General features: G+C 47.6%; 1 protein-coding gene across 2 annotated transcripts in view; it reads right to left on the bottom strand.

Moving 5' to 3' along the window:
* PGBD5 (piggyBac transposable element derived 5) overlaps nt 1–20,795 on the bottom strand; it is a 123,278-nt gene extending 102,483 nt beyond the window's left edge. For both annotated transcript variants that reach the window (XR_010909387.1, XM_060753800.2), the window contains exon 1: nt 20,053–20,795. Coding sequence is in view for 1 of the 2 variants with exons in the window: in XM_060753800.2 (XP_060609783.2) it covers nt 20,053–20,749 (697 nt within the window). In the remaining variant the exon portion in view is untranslated. The remainder of the gene's footprint in view (nt 1–20,052) is intronic.
* Nucleotides 20,796–21,047: the final 252 nt, after the last annotated feature.

Below are 21,047 nucleotides of genomic sequence, written 5' to 3' on the forward strand. Positions count from 1 at the left end.
TTACAAACCCACAACATATGGAGGACCTCATCATGTCCACTAGGCCTAACTCCTATCACCAGTAAACCCATCGATTCAATAGAAATGGAAGTGTTGACTACTCCCACTGATCAGGAGATAGTCTACTCTAGTCAAGACTAGCAGGCAAGCTTTGAAGCTGCAAGGCTATTCAATGCTAATCAAGGGGATCAATTGCAACATTCACACTTGCCTCAAACAGACAAGGGTTCATTTTCTCACCCTGGACATTCCACAGATATATAAACCTCCCTTGCCTAGTTTCCAACAGATCCCTCAGCCTCTGATGATGCCTGCCATAGATGTGGGTGAAATGTCAGGAGAGAATGCTTCTGGAACATCGCCATACAGCCCAGAAAGCTCACAGCAACCCACTAGCAGTTTCATTTAGGCCAGGAAAAAATACCAAGAAACTACACAGCAAACCATACACAGTTAATACAGCTGATAAGCTATTCATTTATTTAATTTATATCCTACCTTTCTCTTGATATGGCTGGCTTAAAACAAGGCTACAATAAGATAAAGATAAAAACTTGATTTAAAAAACATTAAAACATGGTTAAACAAAATATATTACACTATCATTAATTTTGAAAGGTGTGATGTGATGAAAAGTAAAAATACAGCAAACTCACACCAAAAAAGGGTCCCCACCACCTCTTAGCCATCAAATACCTGTTTGGTTTTTTTTTTTAAGTCCTTCTCTGTTACCAAAAAAAAGGCAGAGAGGGGGTGGTACAAACCACATAGTAAGGAATTACACAGCTGGAGATAGCAATGGAGAAGACTCTCTCCTGCATCCTCCCCAAACGGACCCCTGGGAAAGGCCTTCCCAGAGGATTTTAAGACTCAGGTAGGATCTTATAGGATGATATAGTCTCTTGGGCAATGGAATGAAAATTATAGGACTTTATAAGCCATACCTACCACTTTGAATTGTACCCAACAATGAAAAGTGGTGGTGTGTAGCCTGTAAAGCTGTTTCAACCAGGGAATTACATGTTCTATTTCATTATAGCACTCTGTCAAGAACATTGTAGACGTGCTGAAGCTTTCAAAGAGTTTCCAAAGGCCATTCTGTATAGTACACGAATCCAAATTGGATGTAATCAAGATATATGAAGGTGTAGACATATGTGACTTTCCTTTCTGGCAGTCATGACTGTTCAAATGCACTCCTGGCTATCAGAAACTTGACTGTTCAAATGCACTCCTGCCTCTGAAGACTGTTTGGAAGCTCCAAGTAGTTCAATGGTGGCAGCCAGGTTCCTTACTGGAGCAGTTTACAGGGAACACACAACACCCCGGATGTGCCAGCTCAGCTGGCTGCCAATCTGCTACTGAGCATAATTCAAAGTGCTGGCTTTAACTTATAAAGTCCTAAACGGTTCTGGTCCAGCTTACCTGCCTAAATGCATTTTCCTCTATGAACGGAGGTTAAGATCATCCAAGGAAGCCCTGCTCTTGATCCCACCCCCTTCGCAGGTGCGACTAGATATGCTTCCGGTTCCGGTATGGTGGCTGGCAGCAAAAAACGCTGTGCTGCTCGGCCAAAATTCTAATCTGGGGGAATCCGGAGTCCCCCCCCTGCCTACCACCTTCAAAACTGGGGGGGTGAAAACCCCCAAGCCTCAGGCCCCGTTTGAGGGGCAGAAGACCGGGAAAGAGGCCGGAGAAAGCCAGAAATCCGGTGAGACAGTGAAGGTGGAGGTGGAGGAAACACCCATCGCCCGTCGCCATCTTACCGCGGCCTACCGGCACTTGCTGCCGAGGTCTGAGGCTCGGCCAGCCGGATTGCCACCGTCGCTGCTTGGCCCCCGCCACCATCGCTGACGGTAGGGAGACTGTCGGGGGGCCACTGGACCATCGCGCTGACCGCCCGAAGGAGAGCGGCGTTGAAGGAGGGACGCCGGGTTGCCGCTAGGCCGCTAGGCCGGCAAGTTATCGCGGCTGAGTGCTGCCCGGCCGAAAGGAGGAGTCAAGTGCTGCCTGGCCTCCCGGCGTGCCGCTGAGCCGCTGAATCCGCCGCCGCCGGCTGCTGGAGTGGAAGTGGGGAAGCCGAGGGACGGACCGCCGCCGCTGAGCCGCTGTGCCGCCGAGCCGCCGTTGCCGGACCACCATTGCCGCCGGCCGCCGGGTGGGGGGGCTGGGCGCCCCCTGGCCCCTGCAACCGCGGTCGGTGGAGAGCCATTGCTCGACTCTGCTGGGCTATTGCACCATTCGGCTTCTGCTGGGCTGCGAGGCTGTTGCGGGGCTCCTGGGCTGCTAGCCCGTTTTGGCATCAGGCGAGCCCGCCCCCATCCTCCATCTTGGACGAACTTTTTCATCGAACCTCCCCATCGGCGACCGAGTCCGCCCCGCCTTCGCATTTCCGGGTAAGCCCGCCCCATCGGCACAGAAGATCTTGTGCCGCTACCCTCCGCCAGGCTATCGCTGATCATCGAGGGCTGTTTGGTCGGAAGGACAGCCGAGCGTTGCCTGGCCTCACCCATCAGTTGACTGGCCGCCAAACCATCGCCACCACCAGCTGTAAATTGGAGAGGCCAGGTGCTGGGCCGACACCGCTGAGCCACCGCCGCCGGTCCGCCGCCGCCGCCGCCCGCCGCTGGCCGCTGGGTGTAGAGACCGGATGCTCCTGGCCTCCGCAACCGCCGCCGGGGAAAGTCATCGTTGCTGGGCCTGCCGGGTTGTTGGGCCGCGGCTGGACCGTTGAGCCGCTCCATCTTGGGCGAGTCTGACATTACTGAACGCCATTTCGAACTGGCCACGGCTGCGTAGCCTCCATTAGATCTTCAAGCAGGCTTCTTCGCTGTGATTTACTGAGCAAAGTGTGACTAACCATCTATGCTGCCCCACCCCCGAGTTATCAACTCCGGAAGCCTATCCGCTGGTTTACCAACCGTCTAGAGTCTCATTAGAGTCTCACCGGGGTCATAGCAATATTAACTAAGATCGTATAATATCAACTAGCACTTTCCGATAGTTTGTTTGTCATCTGTTTCATTGCAATAAGATCAAGTTAGAACATCTAGGCGCCCGCCTTCTGCTGCTAGACTGCACCAGCACTTTCACCCCTGCCCTGTCCCTCTGTGCCGCACTTTATACCACTAAGTAGAGCACTTTAGACCTAGCACCTTATTAACGTGCCTTTGAATGTGTTTTGCTGCTAAGTAATCTACGATCATCCTCGCTCATTGACGGACTGCTTCTGAAATCCTTGCACTTTAAGAACTAGTTATATTATCATTACCATCTGCAGTGCGGTTACCCATGTGGCCCCCTGCCCCCCTCTGGATACTGTTTATGTTGCTCTGGTGTGGTGGAGGGGGTGGGAGAGGAGGTAGTCCGGAGCATGAGATTGAGAGTGTGGTGGGGAGGGGGGAGGTGGGGGAGGGGGGATGCTGGCAAGAACCAATAAACTTAACAACAAGCATAGGAGAAAGCACTCTTATGGCTCAGAACTGCGGCATGGAGGGGGGGAGGTGTTCCACTAGCCGAGGGGCCCCCATAGAGGTCGTGGTGGGAAGGAGGAGATGCGGGAGAAGGAGACCTCGAATTCGGCCTGATTCGGACCGCTTTTCCAAATTAACTATTCCCAATAGGTCTCCTAAGGTAATTTGGTGTAACCAGGTGAGCGGGCCCTCCGGCTTGAAGGTGGTGTTGTTGAACGCCAGGTCTGTCAACGGGAAAACAACTTGGATCCAGGACTTAATCCTGGAGGAGCGGGCAGATCTGGCGTGCATCACGGAGACCTGGTTGGATGAAGCGGGGGGCGTAAATCTCTCCCAGCTTTGTCCTCCAGGGTTCTCCGTGCAACACCAACCAAGAGCCGGAGGACGGGGAGGCGGGGTCGCAGTGGTCTATAGAGATACCATCCATCTAACCAGGAGCCCCATCCCGCAGACCACAAATTTTGAATGCGTCCACCTGAGGGTGGGTGACCGGGACAGAATAGGGATTCTGCTAGTGTACCGTCCACCTCGCTGCACTACAGTCTCCCTACCTGAGCTAGCGGGGGTGGTCTCGAGCCTGGCGGTGGAGTCCCAACGGCTTCTTGTGCTGGGGGACTTCAACATCCACGCCGAGGCAACCCTCACAGGTGCGGCTCAGGACTTCATGTCCGCCATGGCAACCATGGGGCTGTCCCAAAAAATAACTGGCCCCACCCACTGTGCTGGACACACATTGGACTTGGTTTTCTGCCAGGGATGGGAGCAAGGTGGCGGTGTGGAGGAGTTGTCCATCTCTCCGTTGCCGTGGACCGACCACTTCCTGATTAGGTTTAGGCTCACTGCGCCCCCTAACCTCCGCAGGGGTGGAGGACCCATTAAGATGGTCCGCCCCAGGAGGCTAATGGATCCGAACGGATTCCTGATGGCTCTTGGGGAGTTTCCCGCCACCGCGGTAGGCGACAATGTCGAGGCCTTGGTCGCTCTCTGGAATGGGGAGATGACCAGGGCTATTGACATGATCGCTCCGGAACGTCCCCTCTCAAGTAACCGAGCTAAACCAGCCCCTTGGTTCACTGAGGAGCTGGCAGCGATGAAGCGAAAGAAGAGGGTTCTAGAGAGCGTGTGGCGATCGGACCCAAGCGAGTCAAACCGAGCACGGTTTGTGTCCTTTTTGAGGGCATATGCCGCGGCAATAAAAGCCGCAAAGAAAACTTTCTTTGCGGCCACTATTGCGTCTGCAAAGAACCGTCCGGCGGAGTTGTTCCGGGTTGTCAGAGGTCTTTTAACTCCCCCCACCGGTGGGAGCCCTGACAACTCGGCAACGCGCTGTGAAGCATTTGCTCGGTTCTTTGCAGACAAAGTCGCTTTGATCCGTTCTGGGCTGGACGCCACATTAGATGCAGTCTCTGTGGATGTGACACAAGCACCTGCTTGTCAGATTTTGTTGGATTCTTTTCAGTTTGTGAAACCCGAGGATGTGGACAAGGTACTTGGAGGAATGAGACCCACCACGTCCATCCTAGACCCCTGCCCATCCTGGCTTCTTAAGGAGGCCAGAGGGGGATTGGCCGAGTGGGTAACGGTGGTGGTTAACGCCTCCCTTCGGGAAGGCAAGATTCCAGCGAGCCTAAAACAGGCTGTTATAAAGCCGCTGTTGAAGAAACCATCACTTGACCCCACTAAATTGGACAACTTTCGGCCCGTTTCCAATCTTCCCTTCTTGGGCAAAGTCATGGAAAGCGTGGTGGCCTCACAACTCCAGGTATTCTTGAGAGACACGGATTATCTGGATCCGGCACAGTCTGGTTTCAGACCGGGACATGGTACCGAGACGGTCTTGGTCGCCTTAGTGGATGATCTGCGCCGGGAGCTAGACAGGGGGAGTGTGTCCCTGTTGGTGCTCCTGGACCTCTCAGCGGCCTTCGATACCGTCGACCACGGTATTCTTCTGGGACGCCTTGCAGAGATGGGCCTCGGGGGCACTGCCCTGCAGTGGCTCCGGTCATTTCTGGAGGGCCGTACTCAGAAGGTGTTATTGGGGGACTCCTGTTCAACGCCACAGCCGTTGACCTGTGGCGTTCCTCAGGGTTCCATCTTGTCCCCCTTGTTGTTTAACATCTACATGAAGCCGCTGGGTGAGATCATCCGGAGTTTCGGGGTGCGGTGTCACCTGTACGCAGATGACGTCCAACTCTGTCACTCCTTCCCACCTGCTACTAAGGAGGCCGTCGAAGTCCTGAACCGGTGCCTGGCCGCTGTAATGGTCTGGATGAGGGCGAACAAACTGAAATTAAATCCAGACAAGACAGAGGTACTCCTGGTCAGTCGCAGGGCCGAACAGGGTATAGGGTTACAGCCTGTGCTGGACGGGGTCGCACTCCCCTTGAAGGCGCAGGTTCGCAGCTTGGGTGTGACCCTGGACTCATCGCTGAGCCTGGAGCCCCAGGTTTCAGCGGTGACCAGGGGAGCATTTGCACAGCTTAGGCTCGTGCGCCAGCTGCGCCCGTATCTTGGGAAGTCTGACTTGGCCACGGTGGTACACGCTTTGGTCACATCCCGCCTTGACTACTGCAACACTCTCTACGTGGGGCTGCCCTTGAAGACGGTCCGGAAGCTCCAACTAGTCCAGCGCGCGGCAGCCATGTTGCTAACGGGAGCGGGACGCAGAGAGCATACAACGCCCCTGCTGTCTCAGCTCCACTGGCTGCCGATCTGCTACCGGGCCCAATTTAAGGTGCTGGTGTTATCCTACAAAGCCCTAAACGGTTCCGGCCCAAAATACCTGGCAGACCGCATCTTGGCCTATCAGCCCACGAGGGCCTTGAGATCATCCGGGGAGGCCCTTCTCTCGGTCCCGCCTGCCTCACAGGCACGCTTGGCGGGGACGAGGGAACGGGCCTTCTCGGTGGTGGCCCCCCGGCTGTGGAACACCCTCCCTGCTGAAGTTAGACAGGCGCCCTCTCTGATGGCCTTTCGTAGGGGCCTGAAAACATGGCTCTTCGAGCAGGCCTTCAACTGAGTGTATTGGAATGACAATGGAACGAACTAGGACTACGAATTTTGGCTATGACCCCAGGACTTGACGAAGCGGATTTTAGTGTGGGTATATGTTATGTTGTATTTGTCTGGTCTGTGTCGCCACGGCTCACTGTACACTGTCTGTTTGTTGTTGTTCACCGCCCCGAGTCGCCCTCGGGCTGAGAGGGGCGGTCAATAAATGCAAGAAATAAATAATAAATAAATAGACAGGGCCTTCTCAGTGGTGGTCCCTCGGCTATGGAACTCCCTCCCCAGTGAAATTGCATCAGTCCCCTCCCTCCTAACCTTCCAAAAGAAAGTGAAGACATAGTTATGGGACCAAGTCTTTGGACAATAATTCTCAGTACAAATAAGTGTTTATGGAACAATGCAATTGATGACTGGAATGGCTCTCGGAATATGCCTTTGAATTTTGTGATTTTAATTAACTGTGTTAAGACTGATACATTTTAATTATTGGTTTTAATGTATATGTTGTATTATCTTATGTATATATGGCATCGAATTATACCTGAGTCCCCTTCGGGGTGAGAAGGGCGGGATATAAATGTGGTGGCAAAGTGGGTTAAAACACTGAGTTGCTAAACTTGTTGACCGAAAGGTCACAGGTTCAAATCCTGGGACCAGTATGAGCTTCCGCTGTCAGCCCCGGCTTCTGCCAGTCTAGCAGTTCAAAAACATGCAAATGTGACTAGATCAATAGGTACCACTCCGGCGGAAAGGTAACGGCACTCCACGCAGTCCCACATTGCCTTGGAGATGTCTACGGACAATACCGGCTCTTCAGCTTAAAAATGGAGATGAGCACCAACCCCCAGAGTCATACATGACTGGACTAAATGTCAGGGGGGAAATGTTACTTTTTCCTAATAAATAAATAAATAAATATCACTGAAACTCGGACTCCTCTGGACTAGGAACATTTTATGTAACACAAACATAAATTTACAAAAAGATGTCATCTTTTACAATGGACACATATTTTCAATCATATACATAGTTGGTATTGGACAATATCCAATTGGTGTCCCTTTGCAGAACATAAGGGAGCAATCCAGTAGAGGTGCTTTCTGACTTCTGTCAGCAAATGGAAATCAGGGCGATTTCCTTATTGGACCTGAAACTCCTTGTGCCACCTTCCATGCTGTTTCTTAAGCAGACTTTTTGTTCCAGAGGTTAGACCAGGTGTGGGAAAATGATGGCCCTCCAAAGGTTTTGGACTAACTCTCAGAATTCCTAACAGCCTTAAGCAGCTGAGGGGGGAAAGGAAAGGGCCTGAGGCTGTTAGGAATTGTGGGAGTTGAAGCCCAAAACCCCTGAACGGCCGAAGTTTGCCCATGCCTGGGTTAGACCCTGAACCAATAGATTCAATAATAATAATAGTAATAAAACTTTATTTATACTCCGCCACAATCTCCCCAAGGGGACTCGGGGTGGCTTACATGAGGCCACACCCAGCAATACAGTAAAACAATATAACACAAGAACACAACAGAAAATAAGAAAAGAACATAAGATACAAAACCAATATAAATAAACAGTGCAACAATATAAAATCAGGACATTAAAACACTGAAAATAATCACAGTGGGCAGGGCCAATTGCAAAGATTAAAAATTTTAAACACTGGGTGAGAGGGCAATGTAATGTATCAGGACAGGGGATCCGGGGGATAAGGTAGGGTTTAATTGCACAACCGGTACAATTAAACCCTTCCTTATCCCCCGGATGGCCTGAGGGCATTTTATGCAGAGTTTGGTCAGGGATTATTGAACATTCAATCATTGAAGGCACACTGGAACAGCCAAGTTTTCAGGCTGTTCAAATGACAAGAATGGTAATTTGAAGGGAATATTAGGAAGAACTTCAGTTCAACAGTGCAAAAGGCTACAAGGGAAGACATTGGGCTTTTCCTCCTTGAATATTTTTAAACAGATGTCCATCTGTCAGGAAAGCTTTAGCTGTGCACTCTGGGATTAGCAAAGGCTGATCCTATGAGCTCAGAAGGCAGCGTGGGCAGGAAAATCAATGAAAACTGCTTGCCTCCTTTTTCTACTAATGGGAATTTTTGCAGGATCAAACAGATTTCTGTCCATGGAGGGATACCAATCAGGAAAAACCTATTATAATATTGAGCTTATCTGTCTCTAAAATAACCTTTTTTTTCTTCCTGCCTTAATGGAAAGCAGCTCGCAACAGTAAAAAAAAGATAAAGAGATTCACTCTGCTCAGCTGGGGTCATTTATAGCACCCAGTCTCAAAATCCATGGTTGGGGTTTTTTTCTCTAAGAGAAAATTATCAGTTTATTTTAAGCATTTCACAAGGAAGAGAATGACTAATGCAACTATTGTGGAGAGAATGGCTCTATGACTAACTGCTCCAAAGACAATTATTTCGCCTCTTTGTTATAATTTCCAGGTCCATCTGGTAACTTTGTGCTGATATTTAGCTCCTTTTACTTTATTTGTATGGATCTAGTTTTAGCACATCAAACTGCTAGCATTACTTAGCCAGAGACAGCTATGCACAGAATAGCACACAGATGTTTTAAGATAAATACCCATTATTATACTTTTAAAATAATGCCCACTTTTCTAACCTTATTCATAATAGTTGTGTCTGAGCACATACCTGCATTATCTTACCAGCACTATTCTGAACACACCTGATTGCCTCTGTGTTTAGAAGGTTGAGTATAGTTATTTCTTACATTGGATACTAATACAATTCCTCATGTTGTGGTGACCCCCAACCATTAAATTATTTTCGTTGCGATTTCATAACTGTAATTTTGCTACTGTTATGAATTGTAATGTAAATATCTGATATGCAGAATATATTTTCATTCACTAGACAAAATTTGGCACAAATACCCCGTACACCCAAATTCAAATACTGGTGGGGTTGGGGGGGGATTGATTTTGTCATTTGGGAGTTGTAGTTGCTGGGATTTATAGTTCACCTACAATCAAAGGGCATTCTGAACTCCACCAATGATGGAATTGAACCAAACTGGCACACAGAACTCCCATGAACAACAGAAAATACTGAAAGGGTTTGGTGGGCATTGACCTTGAGTTTTGGAGTTGTAGTTCACCTACATCCAGAGAGCACTGTGGACTCAAACAATTATAGATCTGGACCAAGCTTGGCACAAATACTCAATATGCCCAAATGTGAACACTGGTGTAGTTACTGGGATTTATAGTTCGCCTAAAATCAAAGAGAATGCTGAACTCCACCAATGATAGAATTGGACCAAATTTCCCACATAGAACCCCCATGCCTTGAAGGGACTCACTGGCACGAGCCTCCCTCCAGCCTCACATGCTCTCCCTTGCCAGCATATGTGCACTGAGCTGCATGCACCAAGAATGCCATCCCCAATTGAAGTCTCAGAAACCATCCTCCCTGTGGCTGATAGGCTGGCCAATTGCAGCGGGGGAGGCTTTTGGTAGGAGGATTAGCTGTCTGTTTCCAAAAAAGGAAGAGAAGGGCAGGCAGAGAGATCTTCAGCCTTCCTCTGCCAAAGGAGTTCCTAAAACCATCAGAAATATGTTTTCCGATGGTCTTTGGCGACCCCTCTGAAACCCCCTTGCAACCCCCAAAGGTCCCAACTCCCAGGTTGAGAAACACTGCTGTAAAACTAGAACTCCATAATTCCATAGCTCACAGCCATGGCAGTTCAACCAGTATCAAAATGCACTAATTCTACAATGTAGATAATATTGGAATCAGAGCACCCTGCAGTGATAGCTGTTTTGGGAGAAAATGGAAAGGCTTCTTCTCAACAGAGTAGCAGAGTAGCCTCAATCTTAGGTTGCTTCCCTGAACCAATAATGACTCAAAATAAGCAAGGCAAGCAATTTAAGATCACACATTTAGAAAAAGCATACTAATGACTTTTACAGTTACATATGCATGGAAAGCCTCCAACGTAGGCATAGAGTGAAAAGATCAGGTAATGGTGATAACGCCCTTCTTAACTCGCTATCTTGTTAATGGAGAAGTGAAGACTCTCTGAAGGAAAGGAGAGATCCGGAAAAGATAATGAAGGAGAAGAGGCAGAGACTGCAAAGGGGGAAGGGAATCTTTATCCAACCCGACAGTCTGGGAATGTTACATTGTTACATGGATACACAAAAGACATTCATGACCATGAATTTCAAAGGACAGTAAAAGCAAAATTGAGAGGCTTCAAGTGAGGAAAAAGAGTTTAATACAAAGGAAATTTAGTCCTATCTAAACCCCAATTGCTGCTAACAGCTGGGCAGGGCAGGGGGAATGATGGAAATTTCCAATAGTTAAAGGTAGATTAGAAACTGTCCACAAATCTCTGCTAGTCAGATTTGACATTAGGATATTGATTTCTGAGCTAGAAATGTGTTGGTCGCACCAAAGCATAACTCACAGTCAGAATTAACTCACTGTCTATTCTGGATGCATCAATGATATAGGGTTTCTGGAAAAAGTGGCATGTCATCTGATTGGACACGTGTTGTTGAAGGCTTTCATGGCTGGAATCACTGGGTTGCTGTGAGTTTTCCAGGCTGTATGTTCATGTTCCAGAAGCATTCTCTCCTAATGTTTCACCCACATCTATGGCAGGCATCCTCAGAGGTTGTGAGGACCTCACAACCTCTGAGAATGTCCAGGTGGGAGAAAGAACTCTTGTCTGTTTGAGGCAAGTATGAATGTTGTAACTTGCCACCTTGTTTAGCATTTAATGACTTTGCAGCTTCAAAGTCTGGCTGGTTGCTGCCTGAGAGCTTGTTGGGAGGTGTTAGCCTTCGTTGATTGATTCTTGTCTGGACTCCCACCCTAGACATTCCACAGATATATAAACCTCACTTGCCTAGTTTCCAACAGACCTCATCTCTGAGGATGCCTGCCATAGATGTGGGTGAAACATCAGGAGAGAATGCTTCTGGAACATGGCCATACAGCCTGGAAAACTCACAGGACCCAGTGATTGGACACGTTTCTAGTAATTTCTAGTAACTTAAAGAGAATATGATATACTTTGATTTAATAAAAAAAATAACTATACACTTGGACAGAACACATGTTAGGACATATACATAAAGAGAACTGTATCTGAAATATCTGATATCAGTAGGTTTACTTTGGGTGAACTAAGACATAACTAGCAATGTTAACTTCACTCACTCTCAGCACTACTAATCTGTTCTATTTCAGGTTGAGAAAAATATGCTTTTTCCCATCCACTAAGTTTTCTCTGTATCAGTAATTTTGGTGTTAAACACTTGAAATTCAGGAACTCTTGGCACCCTACTGCACATCATCTTGGAATCAGCTGGTCAACTGTGGCCAATAAAGTGTTCCCAACAGGAAGCTCCTCGGCTTCTCTTGGCTATCCCTAAGAAGCTGTTTCTTAGCCCCTGCTCATCCAGAAAATGGGATTTTAGACATGAGCCTTGTTAGTTATCGAATGGATTGCAATAACTTCTTTTTAATTACATTGCTCTCAACAAGCACACCAGTGTTCTTCAAAGGCTCTCCATCTGAATTGTTTCCACACAGAGACCTTGCTTGATTGCTTGATGGTGCTGAGATAATGTTAGGGTTTTTACTCCTTCTGGATTCCTACTGCTTCCTAAGAATAATGTCCAATAATTCAATGTATGAATAGTTTGGAGAGGAGGAGGATTAGATAACGAGATAATACTAGCAAGCCTGGTTGAGAACTATTTTGTATTTGGACTCTCCTAGTCCATGCCAGCTCAATGACCATCGTTTGACTACACAACCAACCCACACTGTTTTGTGAATTCTAGTTGACTTTTGTAAATTAATGTGGAAGTTTGTTTAGATTTTATGTTATTATATAATTTTGTTTGACTATGTGTAGTTTAATTTATTGATGCTACGTTTAATTTACTGATGTTAGGCTTTAATTAATGTTAGGTTTTAATGTTATTTTCATATTCAAGGTGCCTGTAGGATTTTATGTCAATATTTGTTTGTTTTACAAAGGCATTGAATGTTTGGCATTGTTATGTTGGAAACTACCCTGAGTCCCTTTGGGGAGATAGGGCAGAAAACAAATGAAGTATTTTTATTATTATTTTATTCAAAGTACAAATCTTACTTATGATAGGTTAAGATCCTGAGTATCACTGCCAGATACAGATGTAGGCAAAACATCAGGAGAAAATGCTGCTACGAGAACACAGCCATACAGCCCGGAAACCACACAACACCCCAGTGCTCCTAATGTACTTCTGATCAAATAAACTTAGGATAAAAGGCAGATTTTAATAACCAACAAGAGCATGAATACAGTTCTCCAACCAACTGAAGATGTTTCTATCATTTTTGTCCAGTTTCAGGACTAAAAATCACAGCGCACACTTACCTGGGCACTTGTGGAAAGGTAGGGAGGGAGTAACAGTAGAATGCATTATGAAGCAATAAAAGTGGGGTGTGGCAAGAGTTTTGGGACCACGCGGATGGGAGAGCCTCCAAATGTAAAAGAGCCTCTATACCTCTGAGGGAGTTACTCCAGAGACTGCTGATGGCCACAAAACTGCCCCATGGGCCACAGTTTGCTCACTCCTACTCTAAAGGGTGGCATAGGAATGATGTAGCTGCCTCCAGAGGCTGTTAGATCAGGCATGGGCAAACTTCAGCCCTCCAGATGTTTTGGACGTCAACTCCCTCAATTCCTGGCCTCAGGCCCTTTTCTTTTCCCCCTCAATGGCACTCCAGATGTTTTGGACTTCAGCCCTCACAATTCCTGGCCTCAAGCCCCTTCCTTTTCTCCCTTAAGCTGCTGAGGGGGAAAGGAAAGGTCCTAAGGCCAGGATTTGTGGGAGTTGTAGTCCAAAACACCTGGAGGGTCGAAGTTCCCCCATGTTTGCATTAAGCTATGCTGGTTAAAACTAGTGAAATATGGAATCTGAAGGTTTTATGTACTTCTTCTTCTTTAAATGCTGACATTTTAAAGTTCCTTTAAATTGTTTATATTTTGGAAAAAATATGCATATTTTAGGAACCGTAACAAAAAAAAATCAACAGTTCCAAGATCTGGGAATATGCACTCCCTCAGCTTTGGAGGCAAGGGGTCACTGCAATCTGCAAGCATTCCAGATTCAGAGAGATTTCCTTACTGGATGTAACTGAAATTATGTCTTATTCTTTATATATGTAACTCCTCTCACCATCCCATGCGACTGTAAAGCTTGGCATGCCGAAAGCAGCTCCAAGTTAGAGGAAGAAGGAGAAAGCTTACAGCCGGATGTTGAAACTGCAGCTCCCCAGAAGTGGTTGTTTTGACCAGCCATAAGCAATAAGGCTTAAGCATGACAAGTATTGAAGTACATTTGGAGCAGCACCAATTTCTCACTCAAAATACACAAACCAAGTCTATAAAGCTTTTTCCTTTGCTCATTTCTCAGATGTTTCCCTAAGCTTGATCTAATTTGTTCAGCTGTTATGATCTTCCTAGAAATTCTGTGACCAGATAATTCTGCAGAGTCATAGAGAGCATCTACACTGTAATGCTTCACACCACTTTAAATTTCATGGCTTTGTTTTGCATACTCTTGGTAGTTAGCGCTCAATAAGATACCTAAAATTGGTTTCTATGGAGGACTATTGTGCTCCCTTGAATTAAAAGTTCTAGAAAAAAATCTCAATTTAATTCTCACTTCTGGTACTTTGAGAAATATAGTTTAGTTGTATACAGTGCCCCCCTGGAACTATTATTATTTACTTTATTTGTATCTCTCAGCCTTATGGCAACTCGAGGCAGTTTACAAGGCAAAATTCAATGCCCCAAAATACAACACAATTTAAAACATAAATCATAAAATCATAACAACAGCAATAAAAACATAAGCCAGCAAATTCACAATAAAAGCATTGTCTAATTCCATCGTATAGTTGTTCCGTTTTCATATGTCCATTACTCAATATTTGCAAATGCTTGCTCAAACAGCCATGTCTTGAGTTTTTTTCGAAACGTTCTAGATTAGGCCTTGGACTCTCCAGGTGTTTTTGATTCCAACTCCCACCATTTCTAACAGCCTCCAGCCCCATCCTCCCTAAAAAGAATGGGGCCTGAGGCTATTAGGAATGGTGAGAAAGTCCAAAAATACCTGGAGGGAAGGCCAAAGTTTGGCCATGCCTGATCTAGACCCACAAATTCAATGGATCAGAGATCATCCCCACCCCACTTCAATGACAGCAACATAAACACAGATACATTGAATTGTACATATTCATATTGCTATTAGCTGTTCCCACCACGCATTGCTGTGGCCAGCTTTCCTTCTCCTTTCTTTTCTCCTTCCTTCCCTTTTTTGCTTTCCTTCTCCTCTTCCTTCCTTCTCTTCCCTTCCTTCCCCCCTTTTCTTTCCCTTCCTCTTTCCCCCCTTTCTTACTTCTCTACCTATTCTTGGACTGCAACTCCCAGCAGTCCTCCTGATCAATTTATCTACCTACCTACCTATTTATCTAATCTATCTATCTGGAGGATTGCTGGGAGTTTCAGTCCAGGAATAGGAAATTGGAAATATGCAGGAATTGGGATGCTCTCAAAAAGAAATCTTGCAGCTTGGAATCAGTGCATTTGGATCATCCTCCTCTCCTAAAGGGCCTGGTCTAGGGGATGCTGGGAGCTGTAGTCTGGAGGAGAGTGTGGGTATGCTATTGTGTGTGTGTGGGGGGGGGGGTTGTTTTTGTTTTTTGCCAGGGTGAGCTGTTTTTGCGCATGCACTGTAGCATCTTGCTTTTTTGGCTTTTTAAGTCCCTTCTGCTGTGTTTTTTCAGTGTTTTTATTAGTGATGGTCACTCGTTGGCCTGATAGGTGTATTGTGTCCAAAATTGGTGTCAGTTCACCCAGTGGTTTTTGAGTTATGTTAATCCCACAAATGAACATTACATTTTTATTTATATAGATTTAATAATATTAAGTGCAATCCTCTACATTTTTTTCACATCCATGTGGATTTCTCAAGCAAACCCCTATGGATGTACCGTACTAAAGACTGGAGCTCTCTAGTAAGTATACATACCTAATTAAACAACAGATCCCTTCATACCATAGGATGGAAACAAGCAAGTCTGAGTGGCAAATACACACAATATAATGGTGTAGTGCAGAACTACTTTTGAAAACAGTAAATCACATTTTCCCCAATGCTGTCAATGCCTGGGGCTGAGAACCAAAATAAATACAATTTGGAGGACGACTGCTTGCACTTTTTAACTGATTTCAATGTGAAGTAAAATTCCAGAGGGCAAATATCATGAGCAAAAGATAACTCACAAAAGAGAGAAACCAGGCAGCAAACTGTTTCTAATGTCAGAATAACATGGTTAGTATAAGGTGGATAGAATGGAAAAGAACACAATTTGTTACCCTGGGCCAGGCAGCAAACTGCCTGGGCTAGCTCTTCCCGTGTGCATGTGTGTGACTTTTATTTGGTACAGTGTGCAATACGTGACCATTCAGCAGATGTAGGGCAGCATCACCTGATGCTGCAGTCTCAGAGGAAGGAACATTCATTTCAGAACTCCACTTAAAATGGTCAAAGGAAAAAAGCTCTGAACCAAGCTAATCCCTGGCCCTTCCACATACTGGTTACATCACACATGAAACACTAACTTGCTCATTACCAAAACAAGACAAAAGGGTCAACCAGATCAGCAGAGAGAAGTGATCACCTCAAAGCACCCTGGAAGGGAATTGGGTGCAGTAATTAAAAGGATTTGCCAAATAAAATGGCAAAGGTTTTTCGTTGCTTTTTGCTCCAAAAGCTGTCTACCAGCATTAACAAACTCTAAAAGCAGGACTGCAAATAAAGAGCAACACTCAAAACACAGGAGAATTCCAGAGACAAGACTCAATCAAGGCCAGCTAACACCTCCCAACAAAGGATTTCTCCAGGCAGGAAGCAGCCAGGCTTTGAAGCTGCGAGGCCATTAAATGCTAATCAAGGTGGCCAGTTACAACATTCACACTTGCCTCAAGCAAACAAGAGTTCTTTCTCCCACCTTGGACATCCCACAGATATAGAAACCTCACTTGACTAGTTTCCAACAGACGTCTCAACCTCTGAGGATGGCTGCCATAGATGTGGGTGAAATGTCAGGAGAGAATGCTTCTGGAGCATGGCCATACAACCTGGAAAACTCACAACAACCCAATGTTTCCAGCCATGAAAGCCTTTGACAACACTCCAATGGATTGCCTATTTTATTTACTCAGACCTTTAATTGTCAGCTGCTCTTTTCAGAGAGTTCTTTTTTAGCTGTATTTTGATCATTCTTATTATGCTTTGAATGGCTTACTATTTTACATGAATGTTGTTAATACGCTATTTATTTAATTGCTTTGAAGCCTTTGCTGTATCATGCATTATATTAACTGTAGTTTTTTGGCACAGAAAATGCTGTTGACTACATAAAAGAACTGCATGCAAATTTTGTGCAGAACCAAGCCTCGAATTGCAAACAGTTTTCAAAAACTTCCTTAAAGCAGGAAAAAAATGGACAAAACAACATATTGGTTCATTTGAGAGAAAAATAGTGAAGAATTGCTTCCCTTTGTATTAGTACAACAGATTTTAATTTGTATTGGCTTGAACTTTGTAAACTGCTTTGAGTCCCATGACAAGGAATAGAAATGGATTATAAAACAACAACTTGTTAGTTTTGTTGTTGAAGGCTTTCATAGCCAGAATCACTGGGCTGCTGTGAGTTTTCCGGGCTGTATGGACATGTTCCAGAAGCATTTTCTCCTGACGTTTTTCCCACATCTATGGCAGGTATCCTCAGAGGTTGTGAGGTCTATTGGAAATTAGGCAAGTGGGGTTTAGTCACACGGAAGCAGCCAAGCTTTGAAGCTGCAAGGCTATTCAATGCTAATCAAGGTGATCAGTTGTAACATTCACACTTGCCTCAAGCAGACAAGAATTCTTTCTCCTGCCCATTCCACAGATACATAAATCCCACTTGCCTAGTTTTCAACAGACCCCACAACCTCTGAGGGTGCCTGCCATAGATGTGGGCAAAACATCAGGACAGAATGCTTCTGGAACATGGCCATATAGCCCATGTTCTTGTTACTTGTTATTCTTGTATTTTTACTACCAATGGACAGGTATTAATGGGATGGTCTGTCTCTGGCAGTACAATCGAGGTACCCTTCACCTTGACAGGGAGAGGGAGGCATCTGGCTTAAATCCTTTTGCCACCTGTGGGGATTTGGTTTGTTCCATCGGTCCTGAGTCAACCTGAGTGGTCACAAGCCTGCCTTCCAATGACTAAGCTTTCAGGATTCTGGGCTGATGTGGAAATCTGGATTCAAGAAAAGTCAAGGGAAACTTCCATTCCACCCATGTCAGAAAGGACGCAGTAAACAGCCCAACATCTCTGGTGTGGATCTCCCTCCCTCTTACCCAGGCAAGGGCAAACTTGGGCCCTCCGTCCAGGTGTTTTGGACTTCAACTCCCACAATTCCTAACAGCCTCAAGGCCCCTTTCTTTCCCCGCTCAGCCATGCAGGAAAGGGAGATGGAAAAGGAAAGGGCCAGAGGCTATTAGGAATTGTGGGAGTTGAAGTCCAAAATACCTTGAGGGAGAGCCCAAGTTTGCCCATGCCTGCTCTTACCCCAAATGACAAAGCTAGAAGTAGAGCCTGCCACCCTTGAATGGGGCCCAGAATACAGCAGGACCCTGAAGGGCTCCAGGGAAGCTCAGCAGCATCTCTTGCAAACACTAGAGAGAGCTCTGCTCTGCTCCAGGGTGGCAGGGGCTCCGTTTTCGGAGCTGGGCTCTACAATAAAAGACCCAATGGCTACAAAACCAAAAGCACACCATGGGCACCTGTTCCAAGGAAGCAATGTCTCACTGGAAAGCCAAGCTCTGCTCTTGCAAAGGAGCAGTGCCCCCCTTTTGCCCCCAAAAGAAAATACTTTCTAAACATCTGTCCAGGAGCAGCAAACCAAACCAGACAGTAGGCACTCCCAACTGGGGAATGGTCACCCAGAAAAGCCCACCACTTTGCCAAAGTCAGATTTGAGAAGCAAGTGGAAGGAAGCAACAGGGGCACCTTCACTGTGGGATGAATGCAGTTGGGCACCACTCGTCTGCCATGGCTCAATGCTATGGCATCCTGGGATGTGTAGCCCGCCTGAGAATGGATGCAGTTGGACACCACTCCTGTGTGATTGGATCCTGGGGTGTGGAGCTGGGGGAGAGGCCACTGAACTTGCAAAACTGCAACTCCCAGAATCCCATAGCACTGAGGCACTGCCATTTAAATGTATGAATGTAACAGTTCCTTTCCTCAGTGTCCAATTTGCGAGGCAGCCCTTCCTTTGCCTTCCCAGCTCCTCTTAGAGTCATAGAGTTGGACCTTGTGGGCCACCCAGTCCAACCCCCTGCCAAGAAGCAGGAAAATTGCATTCAAAGCACCCCCGACAGATAGCCATCCAGCCTCCTTTTAAAAGCCTGAAAAGAAGGAGCTGCCACCACACTCAGGGGCAGAGAGTTCCACTGCTGAACAGCTCTCAGAGTCAGGAAGTTCTTCCTCATGTTCAGGTGGAATCTCGTTTCTTGTAGTTTGAAGCCATTGCTCCACATCCTAGTCTCCAAGGCAGCAGAAAACAAGCTTGCTCCCTCCTCCCTATGACTTCCCCTCACATATTTATACCACACCATCATGTCTCCTTTCAGCCTTCTCTTCTGCAGGCTAAACATGCCCAGCTCTTTAAGCCACTCCTCACAGGGCTTGTTCTCCAGGCCTTTGACAATTTCAGTCACTCTTTTCTGGACATATTCCAGCTTGTCAACATCTCCCTTCAATTGCAGTGCCCAGAATTGGACACGGTTTTCCAGGTGTGGTCTAAGCAAGGCAGAAGAGAGGGCTAAGGTGACTTCTCCTCAGCCCTCTCTTCAGCAAGATCCTTAAGTTGCTCCTCATAAGGCTTATTCCTCAAACTCTTGATCATTTTAGTCACCCTCCTCTGGAAGCAATCCAGCTTGTCATCATCTCCCTTCAATTGCAGTGACCAGAATTGGACACAGTATTCCAGGTGTGGTCTGATCAAGGCAGAAGAGAGCGGTAACATAACTTCTTCTCAGCCTTCTCTTCTGCAAGCTAAACATGCCCAGCTCCTTTAGCCACTCCTCACAGGACTTGTTCTCCAGACCCTTGATCATTTTAGTCACCTTTTTCTGGACACATTCCAGCTTGTCAACATCTCCCTTCAACTGCGATGTCCAGAACTGGACACAGTATTACAGGTAGGGTCTGATCGAGGCAGAAGAGAGCATGACTTCTCCTCAGCCTTCTCTCCTGCAGGCCAAACAGGCACAGCTCTTTAAGCCGCTCCTCATAAGGATGGCTCGCCTCGATCCCCTCGGGGTAGCCTTCCCCTCTACCTTTTCTCCTGACTTTGTGCTCAACCAGGGGCGGCCAAGGGAGGCTCCTTTCCCTCTTTCAATCTCCCACTCCCCGCCGCCACCGCCTGCCTCCGGCCCGAGGCCTCCTCCTCCTCCTCCTTACCGCTGCTCTCGTGGAAAGCCGGGCTGGGCGCCTCCTTTAACCCGGAGCCCCATCCTCCCTTGCCTTCCTCTTCCTCCTCCTGCTCGGTCTCCGGCGGACAACCAGCCGGCAAAGGCGGCGGCGGGGTCTCCTGGTCGTCTTCCTCCTCCTCTGCCTGGCCGGCTCTCCTGCCTTGGGAGGCTCCGCGCCCTTCCCTGCTTGCCCGGGCTGCTGCTTCCTCCTCCTCTTCCTCCTCGGAGGCGGAGCGGGACTCGGCCGTGGTGCTGTAGAAAGGGTTTCCGGCGCCGCTGCTGTCCTGGCCGGACTCGCCGAAGACGTCGTCGGAGATCTGGAGGCTCTCGTAGCGGCAGCGGGCCGCCTCCAGCAGCGAGAGCGCCTTCCGCCGCTGCCCCTCGCCCGCCATGGCCATCATCCTCCTCCTCCTCTGCTCTTCCTCCTCCTCCTCCTCCGGCAGAAGAAGCGGCGGCGGCGCCAGGAGCAGTCCCCGCTCGGTGGGGTCCTCGGGCCGGAGGCAGCAGCCCAGCAGCAGGAGCGGCTCGGTCACTGAAGGCGGCAAACAGGCGCTGCTGCCGCCTCCTCCTCCTCCTTCTCGTTCTCCTCCTCCGCGGAGCCCAGCCTCCCGCTCAGCCCGGCACCACCCGCCCCTGTGCGTCGTCTGCAGAGCCATCGGGGGAAGCAGCGGCAGCCAGCTCAACATCGCTCCCGCGGCCTCCTCATCGAGCCAATTAGAGCTGCAGTCCCGGAAGCAGAGGTGGGGTTTTATAGCGCCGCGGGCCACGCCCTCTCCGCGCCTTCGAGAGGCGGGGCTTGGTCGCTTAAAGGGACAGGCGCCTTCAAAGGACAGGCTGGCTGCACCGCTGGCAAGGAAGGCGGGGATCAAGCACCAGCTTCTAAAGGGCTCCTCAAAGTTTTTAAGCCGAGGGCCGGATCACTGTGCATCAAACTGCTGGGGGACTAAATTATCGTTTGAAAAAAGAGATAATTCCACTGTATCT

This window comes from Anolis sagrei, chromosome 1, assembly GCF_037176765.1.
Source record: "Anolis sagrei isolate rAnoSag1 chromosome 1, rAnoSag1.mat, whole genome shotgun sequence".
Classification (NCBI taxonomy): domain Eukaryota; kingdom Metazoa; phylum Chordata; class Lepidosauria; order Squamata; family Dactyloidae; genus Anolis; species Anolis sagrei.